The sequence below is a fragment of the Lagopus muta genome, chromosome 9, assembly GCF_023343835.1.
Source record: "Lagopus muta isolate bLagMut1 chromosome 9, bLagMut1 primary, whole genome shotgun sequence".
NCBI lineage: Eukaryota > Metazoa > Chordata > Aves > Galliformes > Phasianidae > Lagopus > Lagopus muta.
The window spans coordinates 6,881,363-6,906,462 of record NC_064441.1 but is presented as its reverse complement, the minus strand read 5'-3'; the positions used below and the strand labels follow the sequence as shown (position 1 = coordinate 6,906,462).

Sequence of the window (25,100 nt, the reverse complement as noted above, 5' to 3'; positions counted from 1 at the left end):
GGTAAAACTGTACAACATACATCATGGTTAACACTGTCTGCTCGTAGATACAGTGGATTTTAGAGCTTTAATTTTTTCACCATTCACTCTGCCACCATTTTAGTAAGCATTATGAGTAGTGTCACATACTCTGTGAAGTTCAGTAGCTGTACTGCTGAAGCCTAATTGTACGGCCATTCAGAAATATCAGAACAATACAGGAAGCTTATGTGCCTTAGAATAGAGTACCAAAATCAATAACACAGGCATTAAATAGAAAGTGTTTAGAACCTACAGAAGGCAGGGATACTCTGCTTTTCTACAAAACTTAAAGCAGGTTTTAAAAAAACAAACAACACAACACACGCCTACAAGAAGGGCATGCAGCAGCTTCACAAAATGCATCTTTCAAGGCCTACACCAAATAAAAGCTACTGAAGTTCTTTACTGTCATGTAACCTTGACTGTTGTTAAACATCTTTCTCCACACACACCCCTCCCACCCCCTTGTAGCTACCATCATCCTTTCTGCCACTTTTATGTTTGCTTCAGTTGTAACAATTTAACAGTTTGTTCTCCAGGAGACTTTAGCCTTAACACAGTCGTATTACATTCCACATGCCCTTCAATGAAATGAATACCTGAAAAAAAAAAAAATCTTAGCTGGTACAACTCCTCCCTAGCTGTGTGAAGTGCAGCACCCGGATGCACACACCTGAAGGCACTCTGTGCAGTACTTTTGTCTTTTCTCACTTTTTGCCAAATCAGGTAAGATCATTTTTCTTCTAACGCAGTAAAGCTTTCAGCACTGTGATAACTGCTCTGGTTTCTTACGACTCCTTACTTCCCAGCTCTCTTCACATCTTTCTGCTTCACGTGCAAGAAGAAGACTTGTTAGTATATTATTAGTCTAGCTTCACAGGAGCTACACCTACTTCAGTTCCTATATATGTTAGTCAGGTTATGCAATTCTTTAATATCGGTCTGTTTTTAGATACATTAACTGATGTTTTACATTATCACCTTAATGCAAGGTTAGGTTAAAGTTAGAAGACTTACAGAAGAGTTAAGAGGTTCAAGCTGCCTGGCAGGTAAGTTGCAGTGGTTAACAGCTTGAAAACCTTAAGTCGATAGCAATTTGAATTTCTGATAGAAACAGTCAACAGATGGAAGATCAAAGTTTATTTTCTTTTACTACCAGCATACAAAAAAAACATATTGCACATCAAACAACCAAAACAAAAATAAAAATACTCTACTAAGGACTAACATATGTAGTTTATACAGAATAAACTTTCTGGAAATTGATCTTTTCAGTAGTTCAGGTTATGTCTTAATGGACATGACTAATTCAGCTTAGTGTTAACTAAAGCTATGTTTGATTTTTAAATACTGTACAGTTTAATAAATAAACCAAACAAAGCCTCAATGTAGAACAGTCACTGCCAATGTCACCCAGTATCCCTGCAGATTATGAGAATTTTAACAAATGTATTCCAGTGGTCTGCAGATTTTTCCTCTACATACAGCATTTAAAAAACATGTATTAAAACAGACCAGTTTCCAGACTAAACTAATGGAGAAATTACATTTCAGTGCAAAATATTTTAGACTGCATTTCTTTCTAGTATTCCTCAGGTGAAGAAGTGGTTGCATATTATTAAAAATGTAACAAAAGCAGCTAATGCTTTCATAAAGAGTATTATGTTAGGGATCCCCCTCACATCTTTGCCGTATTTTGAAAACAAAATAACATTTCCTATAGCCAGCAATTTTGTTTATTTAAATGTTACATATACTATCTCAAGGCACATCTGATGATATATTTATAACACAGTAGGTGTCAAAGTATGTTTAACATATGATTTCTTCAGGATCCCTCCCCTTTCTGTATTCCAAAATGGAGGAACTGAAAGTGCGGTGTCAAGACTGGCGATCCATATTCTATCTTTGGCAAGCTTATACAAGCACTATTTTAAATGTAATGTAGAAGAACTGTAAACTAGGAACTTCAGTTTATGAAACACCATTCAGCACTGCTTCTTCCTGATTATTTCCCTCCTCCTGAACAGTAACTTTCTTTTCGTCAGGGCTGTGCTGTAATTTAGAAGGCTCATCCACAGCAGGCGTAGCAGGACCATTCACTGCCTTTTCAGAAGGGCTATTTTCATCAATCGTGTCTTTTGTCTTAAAAACAAACAAAAAAAACACAACATTAGAAGAATCAGTAACACCGTTCACAACATCCTAGTTTTTACCTCCTCACGTCTAGAATGCTTCTGTACTGGAAGCCTGTGAGAGAACCATGCCAGTTTTTCCAAGACAAAAAGTAGTTAACAGATGAGTTTATACCCTTTTCAAAGTCCATAATAAGACAGGACTGTCTATCACAAATTAATGGACCTCACTTCATTCAATTCAACAATAACTAGTAGCAGTGAATTCAATGTCATCTTAGGAGTAAAATATTTTGGTTTTGAATATTATTTTAATGACATATTTATGCCACTTTGTTCCATTCAGAACATTTCAAATCCACAATTCCTGTACCGCCAGCTCTTTCTGCAATAGTTCACAGGTCACTAAACATCCTACCACCCCTCCTCTATTATACAATGCTGTAAGGATCAGTTCTCAAGACTCATCCAGCGAGATCAGTGCTAATTTTCACATTTTATCATGTAATGCTGCAGTAATAAATAAAACACGCGCAGTCCTTTAAGCATTACAGTGATCATTGAAGTCTGCGCTGATAATTCTACCAGTTAGCGCTCAGTTTTGTTTAATTGAACCAGTGTTACTTCTAATGATTTGTTCTTGAACTCAGAGCACTCAAATAAAATTTATCTAAATCAGGCATTCCTTTACTGTTTTCCTGCAAGAGAAAAGGAAATGTATGTTCAAAATCCTCTTACCGCTTCTTTCTTGCTTTTGGCTAATGTCTCCTTCGGAGGGTTTCTCTGTCTACTCTGAGATTCAGCTCGTGATATATAATCAGCTACTGTTACTGTTCAAGGAAAAAAAAATTAGTGATGCTCATATTAGATATTTAACTTAGCATTAAAACTTCATACCCTTATTCTGCACAGTCACACTACCACTGGGAGCTACCTCACAAAAGGCCTTCACTCTTACAGGCTTTATCAACTACGCAGCAAGATCAGTTATTTTATGTTAATAAGTAAAATTTTCACCAAAATCTGTGGTAGCCAGTGATGATCTGAAGGCAGGATCTTGAAATCCATCAACAAAATAATGTTTCTGTCCTGAGTGTAAATTTTATCTGAAAAGAAGGGATTTCTATACCTGGCTTCAGAACATCAAGCCTGCAGGCTCTTTATATCCATACACTTTTTTAATTGGGATTTTAACTATCTTAAGTAGTGATGAATTGCACACTAATAAAATGAATGCAGGTTAAAATACAAAATGAATTGGGGGAGGAGGTTCAGAGTATGTTATCACTTACGACAGAGCAGCATTAAAATCGTTGTTACTTCCATGAAGCAACTGACAAGAGAACTCACCCTCCTGGTACTCAAAGGGCAATCCACCTCCGGCTTGTGGGCAGGTGGGCAACTGCTGTGCGTACAGGCACTCGAGGTGGCTCTGTATGAGTGAGCCTGTACTCAAAAGCAGGACAGCCATGCTTGCACTGCTATGGCTACACTTACTGGATGCTGGCCAGGGGTTCTCTGACCTCCTTTCTTCTTACCACCTCAGCACATGTTCTTGTAGCTTGGTTTTGTCTTATCCTGCCCTCTCGTAACCACAACAATTGAGAGTCAATTCTATTTTTGGAATATACTGTACTACAAATTTAAATATACATTCATATCTTTGATGAGCTAAAGCATATTAGAGTCGGCAAGCATTATCTACTAACATTACAGTCAACTGTATTTAGTATGCCATGCATTCAGGTGAACTATTTTCCTGGGTTTATCAATAACTGCAAGAATCCTGTATCAGCAGAGCAAGCATAACAAGTTCTCTGGTACATTAACTAGGCTCTTAACTGGGTCCCTGTGTTATTGCTGAGACCAAGGGAGTTTCTGCACAAGAAGACTTCTCTAAGAGATGTTCTGTACCCAACTAATACGAAGAATATAAATTCTTAATCTCATATCTAAGTAGGAACCCAGGAACTACAGCAAAAAAACAAACAAACAAAAAAAAAAAACAAAAACCAAACCAACAAAACTACTAAATGACTGAAACATGCTCCTCATATTTAGGAGGAAAGAGTTCCTTCTCTCCATTTCATTCTCTATAGATGTAGAAAATGTATGTGAAGATTAAATTTGAGCATTTGTCACAAAGCATGTAACTACCAATGCTCTTATTGTCAGTTTCAAAAATATTTATTATTGAAATTGGAAGTGGTATTTTGAACAAAGAAATCAACAGGAAATAAACAAGAACTTTATGGGGATTTGGTTCTGTTCCTAGAATGCTTGCATCGAAAGAGAAATAATTCAAATTTTGTAGAGATGCCAGTCATCCCTTCCACCCCTTTGTAAACTTTGTTCCCAAACTACAGAATGCTGAGAAGTGTAACAGGGTACTTTTTATTCTCCTTAAGTTTTAATTATTGTAAAGCAACAGCCTTTTTTTTCCTTCTAAACCCAGTATCGTATGAGCACCACAGATAGACAGAAAACAGATGTGGGTGATGTTGTAATGTTTGAGCCTGTCAATCTAGCAGACCTTCTGCTACTACCTTAAGGCACGCACGTACAAGTGTTTGCTGAGCAGGGCGTTCTACTGAAATGAGCTAGTTCACCTTTCACATCTCAAGTGTTAGTACACACAAAAGTGCAACAAGCCACAACAACAAAAACTGAAAACATGCAATTTCATTTAAATTCCTCCTCCGTCCCACCCTCAATTTGTGGATGATTTACAACGCTCACAAAAGCTGAAGACTGACAGCAGAAGTTTGGATCAAGCTCTGGACTGGCAGTTACCATGCAGGTTCCCTCGCAGAGCTCTGCCAGGGCACCCACAGCCTGCCATTCCACCTCTGCTCCTCAGCCAGTGCTGAAAAGGTTGTGTCACATTCAATGCAAGTGTGCAGACGCAAGTGAGTGCAGATCATGAACTTTCATTTATGTCTTGATCCTGGACTACTGAAGTCAACAGAAGACTGCCTATTGACTTCAATGAGAACTGGATCAGAAGCTTTAATTGTATTTCCAAGCAAAAAGTTAGACATTATAAATTAGTTCCATTAGACAGATTAAGAACTTTTAAAAGTTCTCCTAGTATAAGAAACATCTTTCATCTTTATCTAGTAGTCTTATTAGTTATTAACCTTTGTATATTAAGCAGCTATATGTAAAACAGCAGACACAACATTCTCTCATGCTTTTGACCTGAGAATACCCACAGCTTCACTCGAATTACCTGGCTGTCTATCTTCTGCCTGACCCCTGAAGCGACGCCTGCGGCTACGATTGCGTCGCTGGGGTTTTTTGTCACTATCATCTGCAATTGCAAAGTTTACCATGAACTATTTCTGATGAAAAAATATTCTTCAGCAGTTTCAGCATGGAGCATTTTAAATTGCTTCTGTTAAAAAAGACAGGCTAAGAAACAGGCTAAGTAAGACAGGCTGAAAGAACAACATATTTATATTGAAAGCATACACAATGAAGTAAAAGCTAGATTTTACTGTTTTGCTTCTGGCTCATGAAAACATTTAGGCATATGCTTAATGACCTCAGGTTTCATTTATTAAATAACCATATGTCAGATTTTAGCCACAACCACAAAATAAGGTTTTTTTTTCTACACTATTAAACAACAAATTATATTCTCATCCCAATAAGTATCAAAGAGAATTTACTTAAGCAGAAACTGGGTAGAGATGAATTAACAGCCGCTTAAGCAGCTTTCCTACCCTGACACTGAGGTAACGGAGGACAGACAGAACGCTGATCTATAACAGCACCGTGTTTCTATGAAAACAGCAGTACAAACAGGAAACAAAGTTAGTCTTTGGTATCTCCATCAGATAGGTTTTACAAAAGAGGCATATGAAAGAGCATATGAACGTACTAATGGAGCTCAGTAAACAAGAGATTGCATGGCAGAGCCATGGAGGTAGAAGTCTTCCTTTAATCAGACAGCAACCTTTAACAGAACAATGACTCATCACTAATAGAAATGAACACTACACTTACATGGGTAACACTGTTTTCTTACAAACTTGTTCTGGCTCTATCAACTAGCCGTTTACATACCTAAACCATTCTCATTAACAGAAGCTGTATCAGACTCTGTCATTCCATCCATTAGAACAGCATCTTCATCAGTCCTTCGCCTGCGTGACCTCCTGCGACGGTTGCTACTGTGGTGAGATTCACTGGCATCAGTATCCACAGTCTGGTCCGACTCTGTATTATCAAGTAAGCTGTAAGGGTTGCTGTCCGGATCTTTAAGCACTGAACAAACAAGAAGTTTTTATTTAAGATACTGAGTTAGACACATTTCATCTTCCTGACTGGTTTTTAATCTGTGGTTCCAAACATTAAGCAATCTTTACGACAAGGTATAAATGCTACAGTCCTGTGCATACTGGCTCCTCTCTGATGCTCTAATCCAACAAATTATCCTCTGGGACATCACAGTGTGGTACTTACGTTCAAGGGAACATTTTAAAACCATTTTACTTAAAGGTGTTCACGTGTAAAATGCACCTTTCACTTAATTAGCTTGATGGTAATGCTGACGATACTGAAGTGTTGCAAATTACTGTTTTATCAGAATTCGACTGTGCTAACTTTTATTCTTTCATTTCTTTTCTCCTGTATCTAAAAGAAAAGCTTAACTCAAAAGGCAACCACTGGTGGCATGGCAAAGATCTGTAACATTTAGTGACGTCATTAACAGCTGCCTATAGCAGAGGAAGGAAACAAGTATCAGTACGAGCAGAAGATGCTGAACAGAAATCTAATGACAGCGCATGATAAAAATATCACAGAGCTTCACTGAAATACCAGTGTACTAAGATTACAGAGTAAAAAGGGAATGTTCAGAAGCACTGAAAGGCTAGAGAGAAAATGGCGCAAGGAGCAAAAAACAAAACGCATCTGAGATGCAGTACCAGAGCTAATGGATGACTTGCCACCACGAGGTCCGCCACGTCCACGGCCTCCAGACACACTGCGTCCCCGTCCTCCAGGACGTCGTCTATTGTCACGCTGATGTCTGCTTTCTCTGTCATCTTCTCCTGCCAGGGACCAGTCACTAAGTTCATCTTTTCTCTCAGATTCTGTTTCAGAGGGATTAGAGAGCTCAGAGTTTGTACCTTGTACAAGAAGGAAAAGAAAATGGGAAGTGAATATGAAACTTGGGATCGTATTCTGGTTTCAGATTCTCAACCAGCAGGCCTAGTTGTGAATATTTTATAGATACATATAAAAATACACAAATTCAAAGTAAACTCTATATATAAAGATGCAAGTTTATAAATAAATAAAAACACTTAAGTGTGCACATATACACATACATACAGCTAAACTACCTAAGTATTATGCTTCTTAAGTTTGCTTGCAGTAAGATGAGAAATAAGGGCTCAAAAATTACTCAAATGGCAATTTATGTACATGGATAAATCAAGGACTGAACGCTATTTGCTGTGCGTACACTGCAGGCATTTGATGCAGTTTCTAGGCAACTTCTCTGAAATTCCCAAGGACAACTTCACCACCTTACAGCTAATGGCTGTTGCTAAGCAACCCCTTCTGGCTGCAGTAATGCTGCTTCAATTTAGCTGTTTATATTAAATACTGCTTATAACTTCCCTTTGTTTCTGAGCTAACCAAACCTGCACAGTTTTTTACTGCTAAGAAATTAAACACCTACCATTTATTTTAAGCATCCAGGAACTCTCCCTACTAACAATTTTGGAATAAAGATATCCATACTCCTATGGCTCTATCGTGCAATTCTTGCTGTTTTACAGCAAAAAAAAACCAAAACAAACAAAACAACACCAACCAACAACAACAAAACACACATTGCCAAACAGAAGTCTGAACGCTGTGTGCATATAAACAACCTGAACCTCAACTACATTTATTCAAACAATCCACCAGGGAAGAGTAAATAACTAAGCATTACCATCAGAACTAACCTGTCTAACATGCCACGACCGGCCGGGATGATCTGTGTCTGACCGTGCAATGCAAAGAACTGGTTTGATTTTGTAACAGGACTGAGCTGCACACAGATCAAGAGCAATTTATAATGTATTCACTGAGTAATTTTTTCCCCTTCTGTTCATTGCACATTGTATTTTTGTGAAATATGCTCATGTTCAGTTCTTCAAATGACCACGATCACAGATAAGTTGTGGGGTTTTTTTTGTTTTGGGTCACAGCTACTACCTTTGGAGGGCAAGATCTTACCCAACTTCACTCTACTCATCTCTTCCAGTTTAACACTTAAATTCAGCAAAATTGCAACTCCAAGCAGGTTTTCTGAGCTATGCAAAAAATAAAACAGCAACTCTGAATTTTCAACTCTACTTTTACTCAACTATTCAACACACAAAGAAACATAAAAGAAGTGATGAATTCAAAAGCACACTGAGGATTCACTCAATAGCTGCTCTGAAGATAATACCAAACTAGCTTACCGTAACCAGATGTGTAACTGGGGCCTCTGCGGCCTCTCCCTCTTCCGCTGTACGATCTGGAACCTTGCACTGAGGAGAGGGTGCTCTCATCAGTTGTGTAACCCTTTTCTTTTTCGGGAACTCTAGCAGAGGAAGGTCTGAAACCCATACCAATCTGACGCAGTTGTTCATCGATTTGGAGCCTTTCCAGTCTTAGTTGTTCTACCTCCTACACAAATGGAAACAAAACATTTCAAAGGAAGAAACGTTACTTCTCCCCATAAATACCACTGTCCCTTCATCTACATTCCAAATCACTACATTTAAAGACTGTTTATAAGACAAGTATTACCCTTCTTAACTATGCTTCACCTCACTTCTTCGAGTCAACTTTCAAAAGCAAACCAATATAACCCGATTCAAACTAAGGAATTATTTTAGTAACAATCACACCACGACTCCACACAAACAAAACTATTTAAAGTGGTTGAGTGTTTCTGTGCTATTCAGCTACAAACTCCATCCTAGACCAACACAGCAATGTCAGAACAACAGAACACTGATGTGGAGGAAGCCATCACATACTACTTCTCCTGTGCCACTTAAGGCAGTGCTCTCTGCAGTCTGGTTCTTTCAGCACCAGCAGTAAGCAGCAGCCACAATCATGCTTTAAAAGGCCTAAGTAACACACGTAAGGGGAGGCTTCAGGGCACCAAACCTCAAATCCCAGTCAACAGAAAAACAGCCGACCAGATGCAAACCCTTATAAAGCTGTTACTCAGATATTTTGTTACTCCAACAGAAGTTTCCTCTACAACCTTTTTTCCCCCCTTCTGAAGTACACTTACCTTCAGATACGCAATGTGGTATTCTAGAAGAACCTGGACATTTCCAATGCTTTCTTTAGTACCCACAAATACAAATGGTACCATTCCCTACAGAAACAAAGCACAAAATCTTGCTTTCAAAACGAATATTATCATCAAAATACCTTCTGCTTAATTTATAAAAGCAATCTGAACGGTAACCAAATCTCACGCAGCAAAGACACGCTAGAAGCAGCTCACAGATTGGGATAAGGGCTTATCCAGTAAGACTTCAGACTGCCCACAGTGTTCCCAACATCCCATTCTACCAGCTGAAGTAATCGACATACAGTTTCTACGTACCACTGGTTGCCCCTGCAACACAACTGCTACACGTTTCTATCACAGCAGCTGTGTGTAGAGGCATCCACAGATTCCTGACAAATGCCCAGTGGTTAATTACACCAACTTGACAAGATGAAGCACCTTTAGACTCTTTTATGCTATGTTCTCATATATTTAAAATATATCAACCCCAAATTAGTGTTTCCAGTGTTGACAGCTACACAACTACGCTGCACATAGGAGATGAGTTTTTGCTCCTGAAGCAAGTATTTTTCTCGAGCTGTTTCATACAAGATTTACTGCACAATGCCATTTTGAAAAAGACCTAAAAATCAATTTCTACAGCCATAAAAAGCTGTAAGATGGGCTTGGTTAAACAATCCATACACACAGCCCTAGCACAGAGGCCATGGTTTCTTAAAATGAACATCACCACAACAGGTCGGCCACGAAAAACAAGGATGCATAGGCCATGAAGTCTATAGATATAAACTGAATAATGACAGTGAGATGGAACAATAATCCCACTCTCATGCAGAAAGGCAGCACCTCGCTCCAGAAATTTTCACTCTCTGCACATCTTCTGGTGTTTTCTTTGTTGCAGGATTCAAAATAAAAACGCAATTGTAAGAAGAAATAAAGTACTCACATCTTCACGAGGCAGTTTATTTTCATTATCTCCTTCAATCCTCACCCTGACGACTCCAGACTTGTCTACAATCTCCTGAATCACTTTTCCATTTTTTCCAATAACTTTTCCTTCAGAGCAAGAAGAGTTATTTTAGACCAAAGTCCAAAACATTTTGAACAGGTTTTTACGTATGAAGAAGTGCATCACTTCCCTCCCCTCTGCCTTCTACTTCTTCCCCCCCAGGATTTTTTTCCATGTCGTACACATAAATGAAAACCATGCCCAAACAGGACAAAACTTCAGAAATTATATTCAAACAGCATGCACACACACAACAGCAAGCACTGACCAAAATCAGCACCACATACAAGTTTCAAACAGAACCAGAGCAGCAATGAAACAGCAGAACTCTTGAAAATGCGTATTACAACTTATTTATCCAAATTATTTCATCGTACTCTCCCTTCTAGTGAGCGATGGCCTCAGAATTGTCCTGAGTCATTTCTGCAACTCAGACACGGCATTTCCAGACTACATTTTGGAATTTACTACCAGAATATATACGCAGTTAATTTATCAAATAATTTGTTTGCACTGCTAGAACCTGAGCTTCAAACATTGCCATTAAAGCAGAATGTACAAGCCTGAAAGAGCTATGCTTAAAACACTTCAAGAGTTAAAATAACATGCAGATTCTGGATAATCCCCTGATACACAAAATTTTCAAAGATGAATCACTTTCTATATAAATGGAAAGCCCAACAGGGCACTTGCACCTAGAGCTTTATGCACAGCCACGCTGAGTGCACTTCCTTTCTACAGGTTATGAAGCACTACGTACCAACAAGATTCCTGGGAACCTGAATAAAGTCCTCCACAAATTCCAAGAAACTTCTGGCTTTTTTTACTGCATCGGCAGTCTGAAAATAAAGTAAAAAATAAACAGTAACAATAACAAATAATAATAATGCAGTACGTTAAAAACAAAACCCTGTAGCAACATCCATGCGTCTCCAGAAGAGTAAACATTTTAAAAAACAAAATGAACGTGGTTCTGGCCTCAGTCACAAAGCTTTCGAAGACATTACTCCATCACTGAATCGTGGAAGGAATTTCTACCATTACTCCTTTAAAGTTTCAGTATGAAATAATGGAAATTAAGTGACAATAAATTTCTAGAGGTCCTACCATTACTGCAAGAAGAAATAAACAACACAAAGTTACCAACAGTGAAAGCACGGCCAGCATCTAGTCAGCAATGACAACATTTGAGACACTGATGTTTCAACCTTTCATCTGTTATCCCTTCTGCAACCCAGCAGGCAGATGCCGCCAGCCCCCGAAACTTTACATTAAATTTAACCAAGTCCTAGAGGGACGTAACATCCACAAACCTACAATTCTGGCACAGTTAAAAATGCTAAAGGAAAGAACCATGGGCAATATGGATTTCAAGATGAAAGCAATGAAGCATGCAAGAAGAGATAAACAGGAAGTAGCTGCAGGAAGCAGGGCTATTTGCATGCTCACAGTAACAGATACAACGACCAACATCAACATGCAGTTGCAATTTCACATTCAGTGAGCTCTACAAGGAAGACACGACTGACAGCTCTGTGCCCTGCCTCAGAGGCACGATTATCACTTCTTTCCCAAATAGAGAAGAAGGGTCAGTGACTGCTGTCACACCAACAGCCACAATGAGGAAAAAAGCTGCAAGGACACCCAGAGCGTATCTATGCTTCAATGCAAGCACTTGGAACTTTTAATGCAAGTCCAACCTGTGTGACTCATTCACACCCCAACATGAGACAGCACAGAACACCGACTTGGACACATCCTTGCAGCCAGTAATTCAGAACAGGAAAACAGCCACCATATACACACCTCCCAGAATTCCAGTTAGCACAAACTATCTTTTCACTTCCAGGTAGGGAACATATGCCTGCTCCTGCTTGCTTACTCCATACAGTCCCCCATACAATCAAGACACATCCAGGTCACTTGTAAAGTATTTAACAGAAAGATCAAAAGCACGATGTTCTCCTAAATCCAGCGTTATTCCTACTATTTCTGAAGCATCAAGGTTCCACACGGAAGTGTGAAATAAGAATTGCATGGCTGCAGATTTCAAGGCAAATGTTCTTTAACACAGCTGCTAATACAGATACAGCAGATAGACTCTCACATCTATTACAAACGGTGGAGCCACCTCAGGAGCTTCATAATCATTCACAATCAATCAAGAGCAGGGTTGAGAACCCTCTCCAGAGTCACGGTAGCTCTTTCAGACCTTTCTGAACAGGAAAAATTACCTCTGTTGATCATTTGAGAAGCCCAGTCCCACGCAGATAAATGCTTCCCTAAGTCACAGCAAGGAACTATGTTCTTTCTGTTGTGATGAATTTGCTTTTTTTTTTTTCTTTCCTTCCCCCAGAAATATAAAATAAGAAGCATGTTACCCTACTTTAAATGGAACAGAGTTAATGAAGTGGTCCTAAAGAACAGCCTGCTCTCTAAATGGAAAACAACAACTAAGTCTCCTGGAAAAATCTTGCTATCCTTCCATCCAAAGGCATGGGTAATGTAATACCTGAGTATCTTAAAATAGGTACAACAGGGAAGAGCCTCAAGAATTGCACATGCAATTCCATTTCACCAGTAAGGAAGCACTAACAGAAAGCTCCCTGTTTCAGATGAGGCTCTCTCCCTCTGAGGAACCAAATTATTTCAGAAGATAACCCTACTCGCTACCAAAGCTCTTAAGTTCACAGTACTCTGGTTTCTGAGTACCACAAGCGAGACGCTCAGTCAGAAGGCGGAGGGCCTCGGAATCAAAGTGGTTTTGATTACACAGGGAAAAATCATGAACAATCCTATACAGCTCAATTCCTAATTTTGTAGCTTCCCAATATTCCTCAAAATGCATCTCTTGGTTCTTCCCTCAAAGACTCTGGCTCTGATAAACCTCACTGCAAAATATAATCATGGGAGATTCTCAGACTCTATGACGTCAAGGATAAGGGGTCACTACTCCCACATGTCTGAGTGCAGAACAGCCTGCCCATGCACCAGGCATTAGGGTCTGGCTGCTTGCCAGCACCAGCAGAAAAGAGACAAAAAGCAGACAAGTGTGTACAGATGCAAGAGCCCTAGTAACATGGAGTCTTTGGGCTGCCAGGGAAGGACAAAGCTGGTGCTGACAACAAGGCATCTGAGAGATTTAAAGCACATCAGGTAAGACACATTCACAAATGGAATCTAACTCAGGACAAACCAGCAGACTTCATATAATCCATCATTAACTGGCCAACATAAAACCAGCATTAAATGGCCAAGTTACAAAGAGGCCGATAAACACCTAAATGTATTTGGCTCAGCTAGAGGACAGACACCACACAGATTAAATAAACACACATGAACTAGCAGGCTGACGGCAGGGGGAGGGCACCAACAAGAGCAGCAGAGGAAGCCAAAAAAATAAAAATTCCATCAACTAAGATAGCAGTCAACAATACCTCGCTCGGACTGACTGACGTACATGGTGCAGCTACCCTGCATCTGTGCAACAGCACCTGGACTGATTAGGACAGAATGTATCTAATGGAAACCAACAATGCAACAAAGTCTTGTATTTCACCTACATGCAGCATGAGCTGCCACAGTGCAATGTGCACATGGATATCCAAATGCATACTGAGCAATTTCCAGTTTAGCTCCGTGTAAAGCTCTCACCACTCTGAAAGCAGACAGTGAGCACCAGACTCACACAGAGGCTCTCCCTTACCTCTCCATAGATTCTGAAAGTACCGGTGTCCTCCTCAAGTTCAATTGCAGTAACTCCTGGAACCTTCCTGGCTTGCTGTATGTTACTGCCGTGGGTTCCTATAGCAAGTCCCATTAAATCTTCTCTGACTACAAATTCCTCATGAAATGCTGCTGCAAGCTGCTTTGTGCACTGAAGGAAAAAAGAAAATAAGGCTCATGTGCATGTCTTCAACATGAAGTACCGCTTCCAGCAACAAGAATTTCAAGCTATTGCTTACTTCTAAGTGTTTTGTAGCTTCTTCATTTCTTGACATAAGCATAAGTTTGGTGCGAATGCTGCGCAAATGCATGTCACTCAGTATGTTCACTCTCTTCACTGTTGCCTCACTGGCAGACTGCAGAAAAGAAGAAGGACATTATGTTTCATTTTTTAGGGAAAGTCACATTTAAAGGATAAGTTAAGAACCTGCTTATTTAAATAAATTATAAACATGAACCGCATTTCCAGTACTTAGGTGGTCATTTTTCTTCCACAAAACAAACAATGAAAAATTCAGCACTATCTTTACCAAGCCAGCAATTTTCTGTTCTAACTCACGTTATGCTTAACACCAGAAGTCTTGCTATCACCTATGAAGTACTTCCCTCCCTTTGATGTTCCAAACCGAACTAAATATTATTCTACCATATTATACTCATTGACTCCCTAGTCTGATTCAAGTGGATGCGATTAAGTAAGCAGAAAAACGCAGAGAAACTGTTAGGAAAAGTCTATGTAGTAAAACAAAGCAATCTCAGAAGAATCTAAGTGAACAATTTCTTAATGGCTTCCTTTGGTAAAGAAATTTCACATTTGAAAAGGCCAACTAAGCTGTTTTTGCAAAAGCTCCTTTAGGCTACATAGTATCAAGTGTGGCCCCTCCCTATGATTCGGGCTCTGTGCTCCCTGATAACCTGCACTACCCACCTGCCAGTTCACACCCAGGCTACTGTGTGATGCGAGCTGATGCAGCTCTTCATGCGGAAACCCAGCTGTGGGTCAAAGCACAAAGTGTAATGCTGCACAAGTGGAACCTACTGCTCTCGAGCAGAGTAAGCTAGCCAGCTCTGAACAATCCACACCAGTCTCTGAAACAGCTCTCAGCCTGTTATGATTGTCATCCTATCTGAGAGCTGTTCCTAAATTTAGGCTATCTGCAGTGCAGTACTTACAATCCCCTCCAAAGGCCTGCCCCCATAGATCTAGACATCTGCAAGTATTAAACTGCTCACAGCTTCCAGAGCTCGTGAAGTTAGACTGCAATCCACAGAAATGTAAGATGGCTACAGAGCTACCACAAATGATAGAACCAAATTCATGCAACATTCACACAAAAATAGTTACTTACAAGTATTATTAGCTGAGCAGTTTCAGCATGATAGAAAATTCTACACGCTCCCACAGCTTTCTTGAAATCTTTGTGTGCATTTTCATTAGCGCATCTACAGAGATAAATGACTTATTTTAAGAAGTTGCATCAGAAAGAAAGGAAAATAATAGAATGACTCAGGTTGGAAGGGGCCTTGAAGATCATGCAGTTCCATTCCCTCAGCCATGGCAGTGATGCCACCCACTGGACCCAACCAGGCTGCCTGTGGCCTCACCCAGCCTGGCCTTTAACACCTCCAGGGATGAGGCACCTCCACAGCCCTGGGAGGCTCCAATCAGTGCCTCACTGCCCTCTCAGTAAAGAATTTCCTCCCAACACCTAACCCTAATCTCCCATCTTTTAGTCTAAAAGCATTTCCCCTTGCCCATGTAATAACACAACCAGATCCCAGAATGTTTCACTACTTTAGAGTGAAGAAAGTTCAGAAATTGGAAAATTCTCTTTCCATGCTTCCAGAGCTTATTTCTCCACGGGCTGTACCACCACAGCTAGGAGGCATCTCTAAGAACCAGAGACATGCTGTGAGTTCATCATCTACATCAGCCTGCAGCAAGACCTGAAGATCCCACCTGATACCTGCTTTCTGTCCATAGCCCAAACCCTCAGCAGAGATCCCAGCCAGTAGATTCTAACTCAGCTACAGCAGTCACAGCCACCCTTATAATTCCTAATGAGACCCTCAAAAATACCCCCCCCCCACTCTCAAATTCTTCTCATTAAATGAATTGCCTTATTAGTAAAATGTGTAACCACTCACGCATCTCTCAGATCTTCAGGAACATCCACTGTGCACTTGAAAAACGTGTTCTTTTTGACGGTTTTATTTTGATTCACAGGTCGGAGCCTCTCGTAAGTCACGATTTCGTTGTAGGTGGCATCACAAGCAGCATACTCAATGACATAAAACTAGGGAAGAATGTTTGTCCAAATGGTAACTTCAGTCAGCAACGACAAATACATACTAACCAATCAAACAAAAACACAAACACACAGGCCAAGATTCCCCCCAGAACATCTGATTCCATCAAAAACAAACAAACAAACCAGACTCAAGTACCAGGAAAGAGTACATTGCTGATGTAACAACGTGCTTTTCCACACACTGCTTCCCTATTTAAAGTTTTAAATTTGGCACACCTTTACAAAGTAATTGATTTGACAGTGGTATAGAAGTAGCAGCCTTCTGAGGATGAAAAAAATATCTTTTATTCCTGTTAAAAATAATTAAGAATTCAGTAGAACTTCACACCTGTCATTACTTAACTGAGATCACACAGATTAAGAATGTTGTTTTTTTATAATTTAGAAGTCAAAGTTTCTAACCAACCAATGTAGCAAAGTACCAGGCAGCAAAAATCCTGATTTCTGTGGCATACAAGAACTTGAGTTAGCTCCAAATGAAGAACACTATCATTTCAATCAGCTGAAATGAAAAATATACTTGTCTGAATCAACAATTTGTCTGAATCTGAATTTGCTGGTACAATCATAAAAGCCAACAGTAAAACACAAGCTCTGCATGTGCAAAAACCAACAACTAAACTTTTTCTACCACACTCAAGTGACATGTATGTACAAACAGAACCACCAACACACACTTGTAGATAGAGAGTGCTTGGTTACCAGAATTAGATTTGCGGTATAAACAGTAACCATAACCACAAATAAGGTGCACTACTTTATTACTTCTTAGAGCCAACTTCAATTCACTAAGTAGAATTTTTGGAAGCCATATGCTGCACACATGCATACAGACCTCCATGCTCTTCCATTACTAATAATCAGAATGTGCTGCTCAGCTACAAGCAACTGCCAGCCCAGTTGCTGTAACACAGCACGGGTCATTCCAAAGCAATCTCAGCTCAAAAATCTGTTCTGCCATATTTGTGTGCTGGTAGTTGATTCATCTCTTTGCATCACAAAGAACTTCCGTATTTACTGTATCTAACAAAGCAGCATGAAAGCAGCAGGAAGGATTTACCTCTCCTTTCATCATTCGAACCTTTGCCAGCCACCAGCCACAAGGCTCTTGATCATTTGCTCTAGAATAAACCTGAAAACAAGAGCAGATTAACAAATGAAACAACAATATTTAAAGCGCACACAGACATAATTGAGTTGCCTACATTTACAATCAGGAAAGAGCATCTCAACTTCTCTAGCTCTCATTACAATGGAACAGTATACCATATATATATAACAGTATACGCTCAGAAATATTTTTTGCCTTTGTTATTATTGTTATGTGCTTCTTGCACAAGCTTCATTACTTTGCCCTGCAAGGATTACGGACAGATTTCCTTCCTATATTTCACTGACTATACAACAGAAATTGCTGCAGATAAAACCTTGAGAAAACACTTATTCAGTGGTAATTCCTCACTGAATTTAAAAAACTGTCTTAACACCAAAGGTTCCTATACAAAAGGATCTCCAAAATTAAGGTTTCATTTTGCCTTTGGTTTACTTGATAAACTTAGGACTACATCACATATGATTATGTATTTTGTATTGAACAAACACCACTAACAATACAAGATCAAATACAGAACCAATGATATCTGAAGCTTTCTGTTTTTCCTGGTCTTCTAACCATTTGTATGCAGACTAAACAAGAAATTTACGTTAATTGAAGAAATCTGAGGTAAAAAATGCCTTAAATTAACCTCTGGTAAAGCCAAAGTATTCCATATATTTCAAATAAAAACAGAAAAACTGAGCACATCTCTGCTGAACTTTCACATCAAAATATTTCCAGCAGTTTTCACAAGCACCGAGAATGAGCAAGTTAGGTTTTTATCTTGTAAAATACAGAGCTTTGTTTCAAATTTTAGATGATAATCAAGTTCCACTGGTAATTTTCTGAGGAAAAAAAAAAAAGACCCTGTAATTTCAGGCAGTTTCTCCGGAAGCAAAATCTGCTGCATTTTGAAGTGCTAAGAGAAAATTAAAACGTTTTTTATTTACCAGCTTAATAAATCCATTCCTAGAGACACAGTCCTTTTCCATTCTTCACTAATCTACTTACAGCCACCACCATCTCGAAGATACAATCAGTTATGTGACACAACAGCTCATTAGCAAACATCTGGATCAACTCACCTCCACTTCATCTCCTTCACCAATTTCTTTCTTGATATCAGGAGGTGGAGGTAATCTGACTTCATTAAAGGGTACTTGGCGCTCTGGCTGCCAACTGAAAGTTGAAGAGACATGACACATTAGTGCCAGGATTTTTCTCTTGTTTTCTTAAGGTCTTCACTTTTAGAACTCCAAGTTAACTCTCACTCATTTCACACAATCAGTTCAGTTTCTTCATTCCTAGAAAGCAAACTTAATAAGCGAAGTATTGAAACAACCCTGTCAAAACAAAAGACACAGCTGGGAAGATATTCAGTAACAGAACACATCTTCAGTAAACTTCAGAAGGAAGTTCAATGGACTGCCTCCACTGAACCGATTTTATTAACCCTCCATGAGAAGGTCAGATGACATACTGAAATCTGTACTGCTCAATGAAAGCCTTGTTAACATGTGAATTCATCTTTGCGGCCCACCTTGGGTTGGTCCATTTCTTCAGCATTTTAGCAATGACAATTTCATTGGCACACAGCATTATAATTGCTTCCTATCAATTTTTAAGCAGGAAAATCCAACTGTGTTTCCTAATAAAACTTTGGAATTTTATCTACAACTATTTGAAACAATCTCCAGTGGGAGCCTATGGAACAGATTCATTTCAAAACACATCTCTACATCTGCTTACTAATACTGATTACTACTATGCATGTTAAATTAATAAGCTACCTTCTTGTACAAGAAAGGCTATTTGTTTTTCTGTAGCTGGTTCTGCAAGGCTTCTTAATATATAATGCACATTTCAGGTGCATTACATGAAGACTTGTAGAGCAACTGACACCCTCTGTATTCTTTTATAATTCCCTTCTCTGTAAATCTCACAGGAAGCCATGAAGCTGTTTCTTATTCTTTTACTCAAAATGCCAACTGAAGATGGATTAAAATAAAGCCAGCACCACCACCAAAAATAACAATTAGAAAACCCTACAAGATCCAAGGGACTTGGACATGGTATCTGTCCAAGTATTCAACATCTATCATTCTGAACATCCTCAAGACCACATCAGGTACAGACAGACCAACAGAACAGAAGGGGTCATGGAGTTTTGCCCTAGCCATGGCTACACGGTTCATTTTTCTTCCATCTACAGGGTAATTTTGAAAAACCACCACCAATAACACAAGGAACATTATGGATAGCTTTTGTTGAAGCTGGAAAGTATTTCTGTCATGAAGTGTAGCTTAAATCTCATTTTACCTCTGAAAAACAGTAGAGGAGGTTGGAAAAAAAACACTTGCGATTTAAACATGCTTATAACTGTAATGGTCACTAACCTCAGGATCTGTGTATTGTCTCTTTCTTTCCTCCCTTCCTCAAGTTATTATTCTCACAGATACAAAGGTAAATAGGAAGAGTTGAGAACAAAATGCATTCCCTTGATTACAAGCTATGTAAAAGTTCAATTTGGAAATAGTTGGAACACAGTGATCATAACTGAACAAGATACAAACTGCTGTCAACAACTGAGCTGCTTAAAGCTCTCTTGAGAGTTTCAACTGTGCACTGCAGGTTATGAATCCAGCTCACAGGAAGTTACAGACTGCCCACAGTGAGATGCCACAGTAGAAGAGACCTCGCCACTCCAAGAAAATCTTTAAACTGCACACAGTAGTCTATCCTTGCTTCCATCTCTGGAGGATCTTCATCTACTGTAAGGAGACAGTACAGTAATGACTCACCCATTTCAGCCATAAGGTATTTTGGTATTTTTTGAAAAAACAGGGAGAAATATGCACAGAAGGCTCAGTTCTGAGAATATGACTTGAAGTTCTGATGACATCAAGTCCAAAATGGGAGCATCTCACAGGCAAAATATCACCAACAGCTATTTAAGAAATTAGTTGTGTTTTGTTACAAATTACCTACTAAGAGGATCAGGCATGTGATCCTACTGGTCAGAATGATTATCAGAAATATTTGGTAAAAGCTATAAAAAAATTGAAGTATTTCTTACTATACAGAAGTCTTCTGATTATGGCTGCTTCAAATTCTAATGGGCCTACAAACAATTGCATCTAGAACCTCACCTGTACACCACAACAAAGGCTCCCAGCTCCAGATGACTTTGAGTTTATTCTCTGCCTCTTTACTTCTCCAAAACGCCTCCTAATGGACTTGCTATCTGCCCACAGATTAATCACTGCTGTGGCCACAAAATCACCACTGGCAGTTGGTGCTAGTTCACCAACTTCGGGAACCTTGTAATAGCTATAGATTAGGACTGGTAAACAACAGCAAAAAACGTAAACTGAATGCCATTAACAGACTCACTTACTTTGCTAAGTGCTGCTCATTATCACAACAGAAGAATGCATTCCGGATGGTACCCTCCTGCCAATTTCAATTTAATTAAAGCCCTTATGAATTTAACTCAATAAAAAGCATAATAATTCATCGGTCTTGCATCATGGCATAAATAGAGTAGTACACATACTTCCTGATAAGGTCTATTTTTGGTCAACAAAGCACTCAATATGTTGTAGCTCACCCTTTTCAGAACGAAGCTGCTGCTGCCACACATTCAGTAAAACAGGTTGATGACACAGACATAAACCAGCAGAAGTGTGTTTGCCAATAATTAAACAGCTGCTGTGAACCACAGGCACTTCCTTTAGCTCACTTGGCTCGTGGTGTGAAAGCATGTGCCTTCAAGGCTAAGAACATCTACTCTTACAGAAAAGTAACATGGATGTTGAATGTGAAAATGAAGATCAACAAGAGGAGGATGAAGAAGCAGATCTGTGTGATTCTCTGGAGGAAGATGAGGATGGAGAAGGAGTGGGGTGATATGAAAACCAAAGAGACACGAAGAGCTTCCATAACCACCCAGGAAGTGCTAGCTATGGCTGCCACTTCTAACTGATTTTTATGGAAAGGCTAGAAAACAGATTAGAAAGACAGACTGAATTTGCAGAGTAAAAAAAACAGGATTATCTTTTTCTCCCCAGGATTTTCTTCATGCATGCATTACACATACATACATCCCAGGATTACATAAACCATTCATATAGTATTGTGTGTACATACATGCAAGCTTCCCACTACCAGGCTTCTTACTCCCTCATCTTCCTTCAGGAAAGGCTGACCAATGAGCCTGCAGGCTGGTGCTGGCAGCTTAGAAACCATTTGCACATCAAAAGCTGATGCATTTCCCAATGTCGATTTTTTTATGTGTATATTATATATACACACACACACACATATATATAGAGAGTGGTATGGTTAGGCTGTGGTTGGACTCAATGGATCTTTAAGGTCTTTTCCACCCTGAGCAATTCTATGCATTCTATTCTGCACTAGTTAAAAAAGTCACTCCATCAGGACATTTGTATCGTTTTTTCGGGTTGATGAAGCTGATTGCACTCCCAGGTCAGACACAGAAAGAACTCCTCAGGAAAAGCTACTCAGGTATTTTCCACCTTTCTTTCTTTGCTGCAGGTGTAAGAATATCAGGCAGCTGCCACTACTTTCTAATTACATCTGTCCACTGCGTCTGCAGGCATTACTAAAATATTAAAACAAAAAGCCAAGGAGTGCTAATTGACTGTGTGACTTCTGACCACAGCTATTTAAGGAATCAGTTCATGGAAATGGAATACAACACTGAGCCTGTATTTCTAGAACTACCTTTCTAATGAAGTCTACTTCCCCTTCATGTCAAAACAAACAACAATGCACAAATGATTTTTAAGATAAAATACTTACTTGTTTTCAAACACAACAGTGAGTGAATCCTCATGAACATCTTTGATAAATCCCTAAAACAAAAACAGTTTTGTTGTAAGACATGGAATCACAGCAAGGCAGCAGTTTCAGCACAGCCTGAAACCACCCGAGAACACCTCTGCTCTTATAATCCGAATGTAGGAAAGTTCCCAGACAATCCCACTGCATGGATGAGGCTGCTCTAAGAAATACATTGCATGTGGACTATTGAAAGCAACTTTTCATACAGACACATTTACAACTGAAATCCTGCCTTCAAAGTTTATTGTTCTCTTTACAGGCATACACAGCTACTTTACGCAAGCAAAATGAGAAAGCTGCAGTCCCAGGGCAAGGAGTCCAACTCAAAATATTGTCCAACAGCTGTGAGCAGCACCACTTGCTTTTTCAGGTGTTCTTCTCAAACAACCAAACAAAACAAAAAAAAAAAGAGTCCCAAACAACTGTCCTTCAGAATAGCACAATCTGAAGGATGGATAACATTTGGCAATAAAGGCTGTTATGTGGCTACTTAACTATGTCATCCTTCAAACACAGGAGTGGGAACAGTGTGCAGTCAAATCCCCACAGCACCTCACAGCAGAGCAAAGATAATAGGATGTTACACGTCATTTTGTGTGACATTTTTATGATCTTGGGAACAACTGCAGCAAAAGTCCATTTTTCTTCCCTTTGAAAAACGAAGGGCTTTTTAGCGGTGCACTGATTATGTCAAAAACCTGAAGACAAAGAACAACCTGATGGAAAAAATTATACCCAAGCAGAAATTAAGGCCTCCCATCTCATAGTAAAGAGAGGAAGGCAGACTGCAAACACAAAGGAACAAAAGAAAAGCGGAAGACAAAGACGACAAAAAATAACAAAGTAAGAAAATGTTTTTTCTAATGACTCCTGTGTTTGTTATAGCCTGGTATGCGCCCAAGAAAGAAGACCAAGAAGGAACATGCAGTTTCAGATGAGAAGACAGTTCCAAAGGATCCTTACAAAAGGCTCCAGGAAACCTGCTGGATGGATTAAGTTGCCTTCACAAACTGCCAGCTGAGGAGGTCTAAGCACAGAGTCAGCTGTGCGAGGAGTACAGCACCCCCAGAGGTGTCATGGGTCAGCTCAGCAAAAGGCACCTCACCATGGGCTCCCTGTGCCTGACAGATGCTGCACGAGCCCGCAGTGACAGCTGGCTGCAAGGGGCTGTAGGAATGAGTCTCCTTGGACTCAAACCTGTACTTGTGCAACGCCAGCAAAGGGCAGCATTCACTTGAAATCTGAGTACCCGCTCCCTAAGCAACGCTCACAAGACACCTGCCAGCAGTGCAAGGAAGTGGTTATAGCACAAACAGCTGGGTCAATCCTGAACACAGCAGGCCATCAGAAACCAAAGTCACCTTGTTCAACCACCTAGTGTGCTCCTAATGAAATAAACCCTTTTAGAGGCCACCCTGCCTCTGCCAGGGAAGGAAGGCAAAGCCCTTTGAGACGGAAGCAACAGAGGCAGTTGGCAGCAAAGCACGTGTGCACACAGGGATTTGCAGTTCCCCTGAAGTCTCTGTACAGGAAGACTGAAGCCACGCTTGCTTCATGAGGCAAGGAACATGAAGGGCATACAACATGTTACTGGTTGAACCATCTGTTAGCTAGCAACATCTGTAAATAACCAGAAAAGTTCCATTTTATTTACCAGCATGGGGATACGTTACTGCTACGTAAAATGCAGGAAATAATGTTTTCCTACAACTCGTTCAGATTCTATAAAAAATATGTAAGAAAAATCACTTACCACATCAGCATGAACCAAATTTACATGGCCCAACACTGCTGGAATGCCAACTTACTGGCAACAAGCAATACTGGAGATTTAAACCTCTTTCCACGGGCAGCCTTTTATCTACGTTCTCACCATGTGAGTTTCTGGAGCTCCTTGGCACAAAGCAGCCCCTCAGCTTGCTGCACTTGCGGTGCCACACAGGAGCAGCACACCATCCCACACCGGCGCACATACACACTACAACTATCAGAGCAACACTCCCAGCTGGCATGCTCTGACTCTTCTACTCCACAGCACTCATATGAGAAATACTTCAGAAGAGATAAGCTAACATTTATCAGGTATTCACTTCAGGTCACAAAGGACAAATAAAACATTAAATACAACCGTATCTAAATAATTATATTATTGTGAAAAGGTCTGACCAGAATCCAGTTGTACAAACACAAGATGAACAGTGAAGGAGTATCATGCTTTTCAGACTTCCCAAAGTTTAATTCTTCCTCTTATGGTCAGTTTCTCTTCTGCAGGGGAGGAACACACACAGCAACAGAAGTGCAGCAGTGGCAGGCAGGCAGACAGAACACCACCAGTAAGAATGAGAATTCATACAGGTTTTAAATCATTCTATAAGGAATCACTTGGTCATTATCACCAAGCAACTTGTTAGAAATACGAAATTATTTGTGAAGAGTAACAAGTCCTCTCTGTTTTCCTACCTACAGCCCTGGCCTATCCTAGGAGCATTATCAGCCATCACCTGCAACTCCAAGATAAAACCAGAAAGATTTCACATACATCATGATGAGATTTACTGCAATTTTTTTTTAGAAGTATTCAGCGGCCTGGAGATGATTGTCAATTAAAAAAAAAACAAACCAAACACTT

The 25,100-nt window shown here is 39.7% G+C and overlaps 1 protein-coding gene across 8 annotated transcripts in view; it reads right to left on the bottom strand.

Annotated features, from left to right (window-relative positions):
• Positions 1 to 1,146: 1,146 nt before the first annotated feature.
• Positions 1,147 to 25,100, bottom strand: part of FXR1 (FMR1 autosomal homolog 1) — an 81,149-nt gene continuing 57,195 nt past the window's right edge. For 2 of the 8 annotated variants that reach the window (XM_048955018.1, XM_048955010.1), the window contains 16 exons: positions 22,430 to 22,482; positions 18,688 to 18,781; positions 17,567 to 17,638; positions 16,343 to 16,491; positions 15,544 to 15,637; positions 14,434 to 14,550; positions 14,175 to 14,345; positions 11,229 to 11,307; positions 10,406 to 10,515; positions 9,454 to 9,540; positions 8,627 to 8,834; positions 7,091 to 7,294; positions 6,228 to 6,428; positions 5,389 to 5,469; positions 2,895 to 2,986; positions 1,147 to 2,166 (listed from right to left, as the gene is read on the bottom strand). In XM_048955018.1, coding sequence (XP_048810975.1) covers positions 1,996 to 2,166; positions 2,895 to 2,986; positions 5,389 to 5,469; positions 6,228 to 6,428; positions 7,091 to 7,294; positions 8,627 to 8,834; positions 9,454 to 9,540; positions 10,406 to 10,515; positions 11,229 to 11,307; positions 14,175 to 14,345; positions 14,434 to 14,550; positions 15,544 to 15,637; positions 16,343 to 16,491; positions 17,567 to 17,581 — 1,779 coding nt within the window. In that variant the 5' untranslated portion in view covers positions 17,582 to 17,638; positions 18,688 to 18,781; positions 22,430 to 22,482 and the 3' untranslated portion in view covers positions 1,147 to 1,995. Of the gene's footprint in view, positions 2,167 to 2,894; positions 5,470 to 6,227; positions 6,429 to 7,090; positions 7,295 to 8,626; positions 8,835 to 9,453; positions 9,541 to 10,405; positions 10,516 to 11,228; positions 11,308 to 14,174; positions 14,346 to 14,433; positions 14,551 to 15,543; positions 15,638 to 16,342; positions 16,492 to 17,566; positions 17,639 to 18,687; positions 18,782 to 22,429; positions 22,483 to 25,100 lie in introns of those variants that run through there. The other 6 variants (XM_048955014.1, XM_048955016.1, XM_048955012.1 and 3 more) reach the window with 6 other exon arrangements.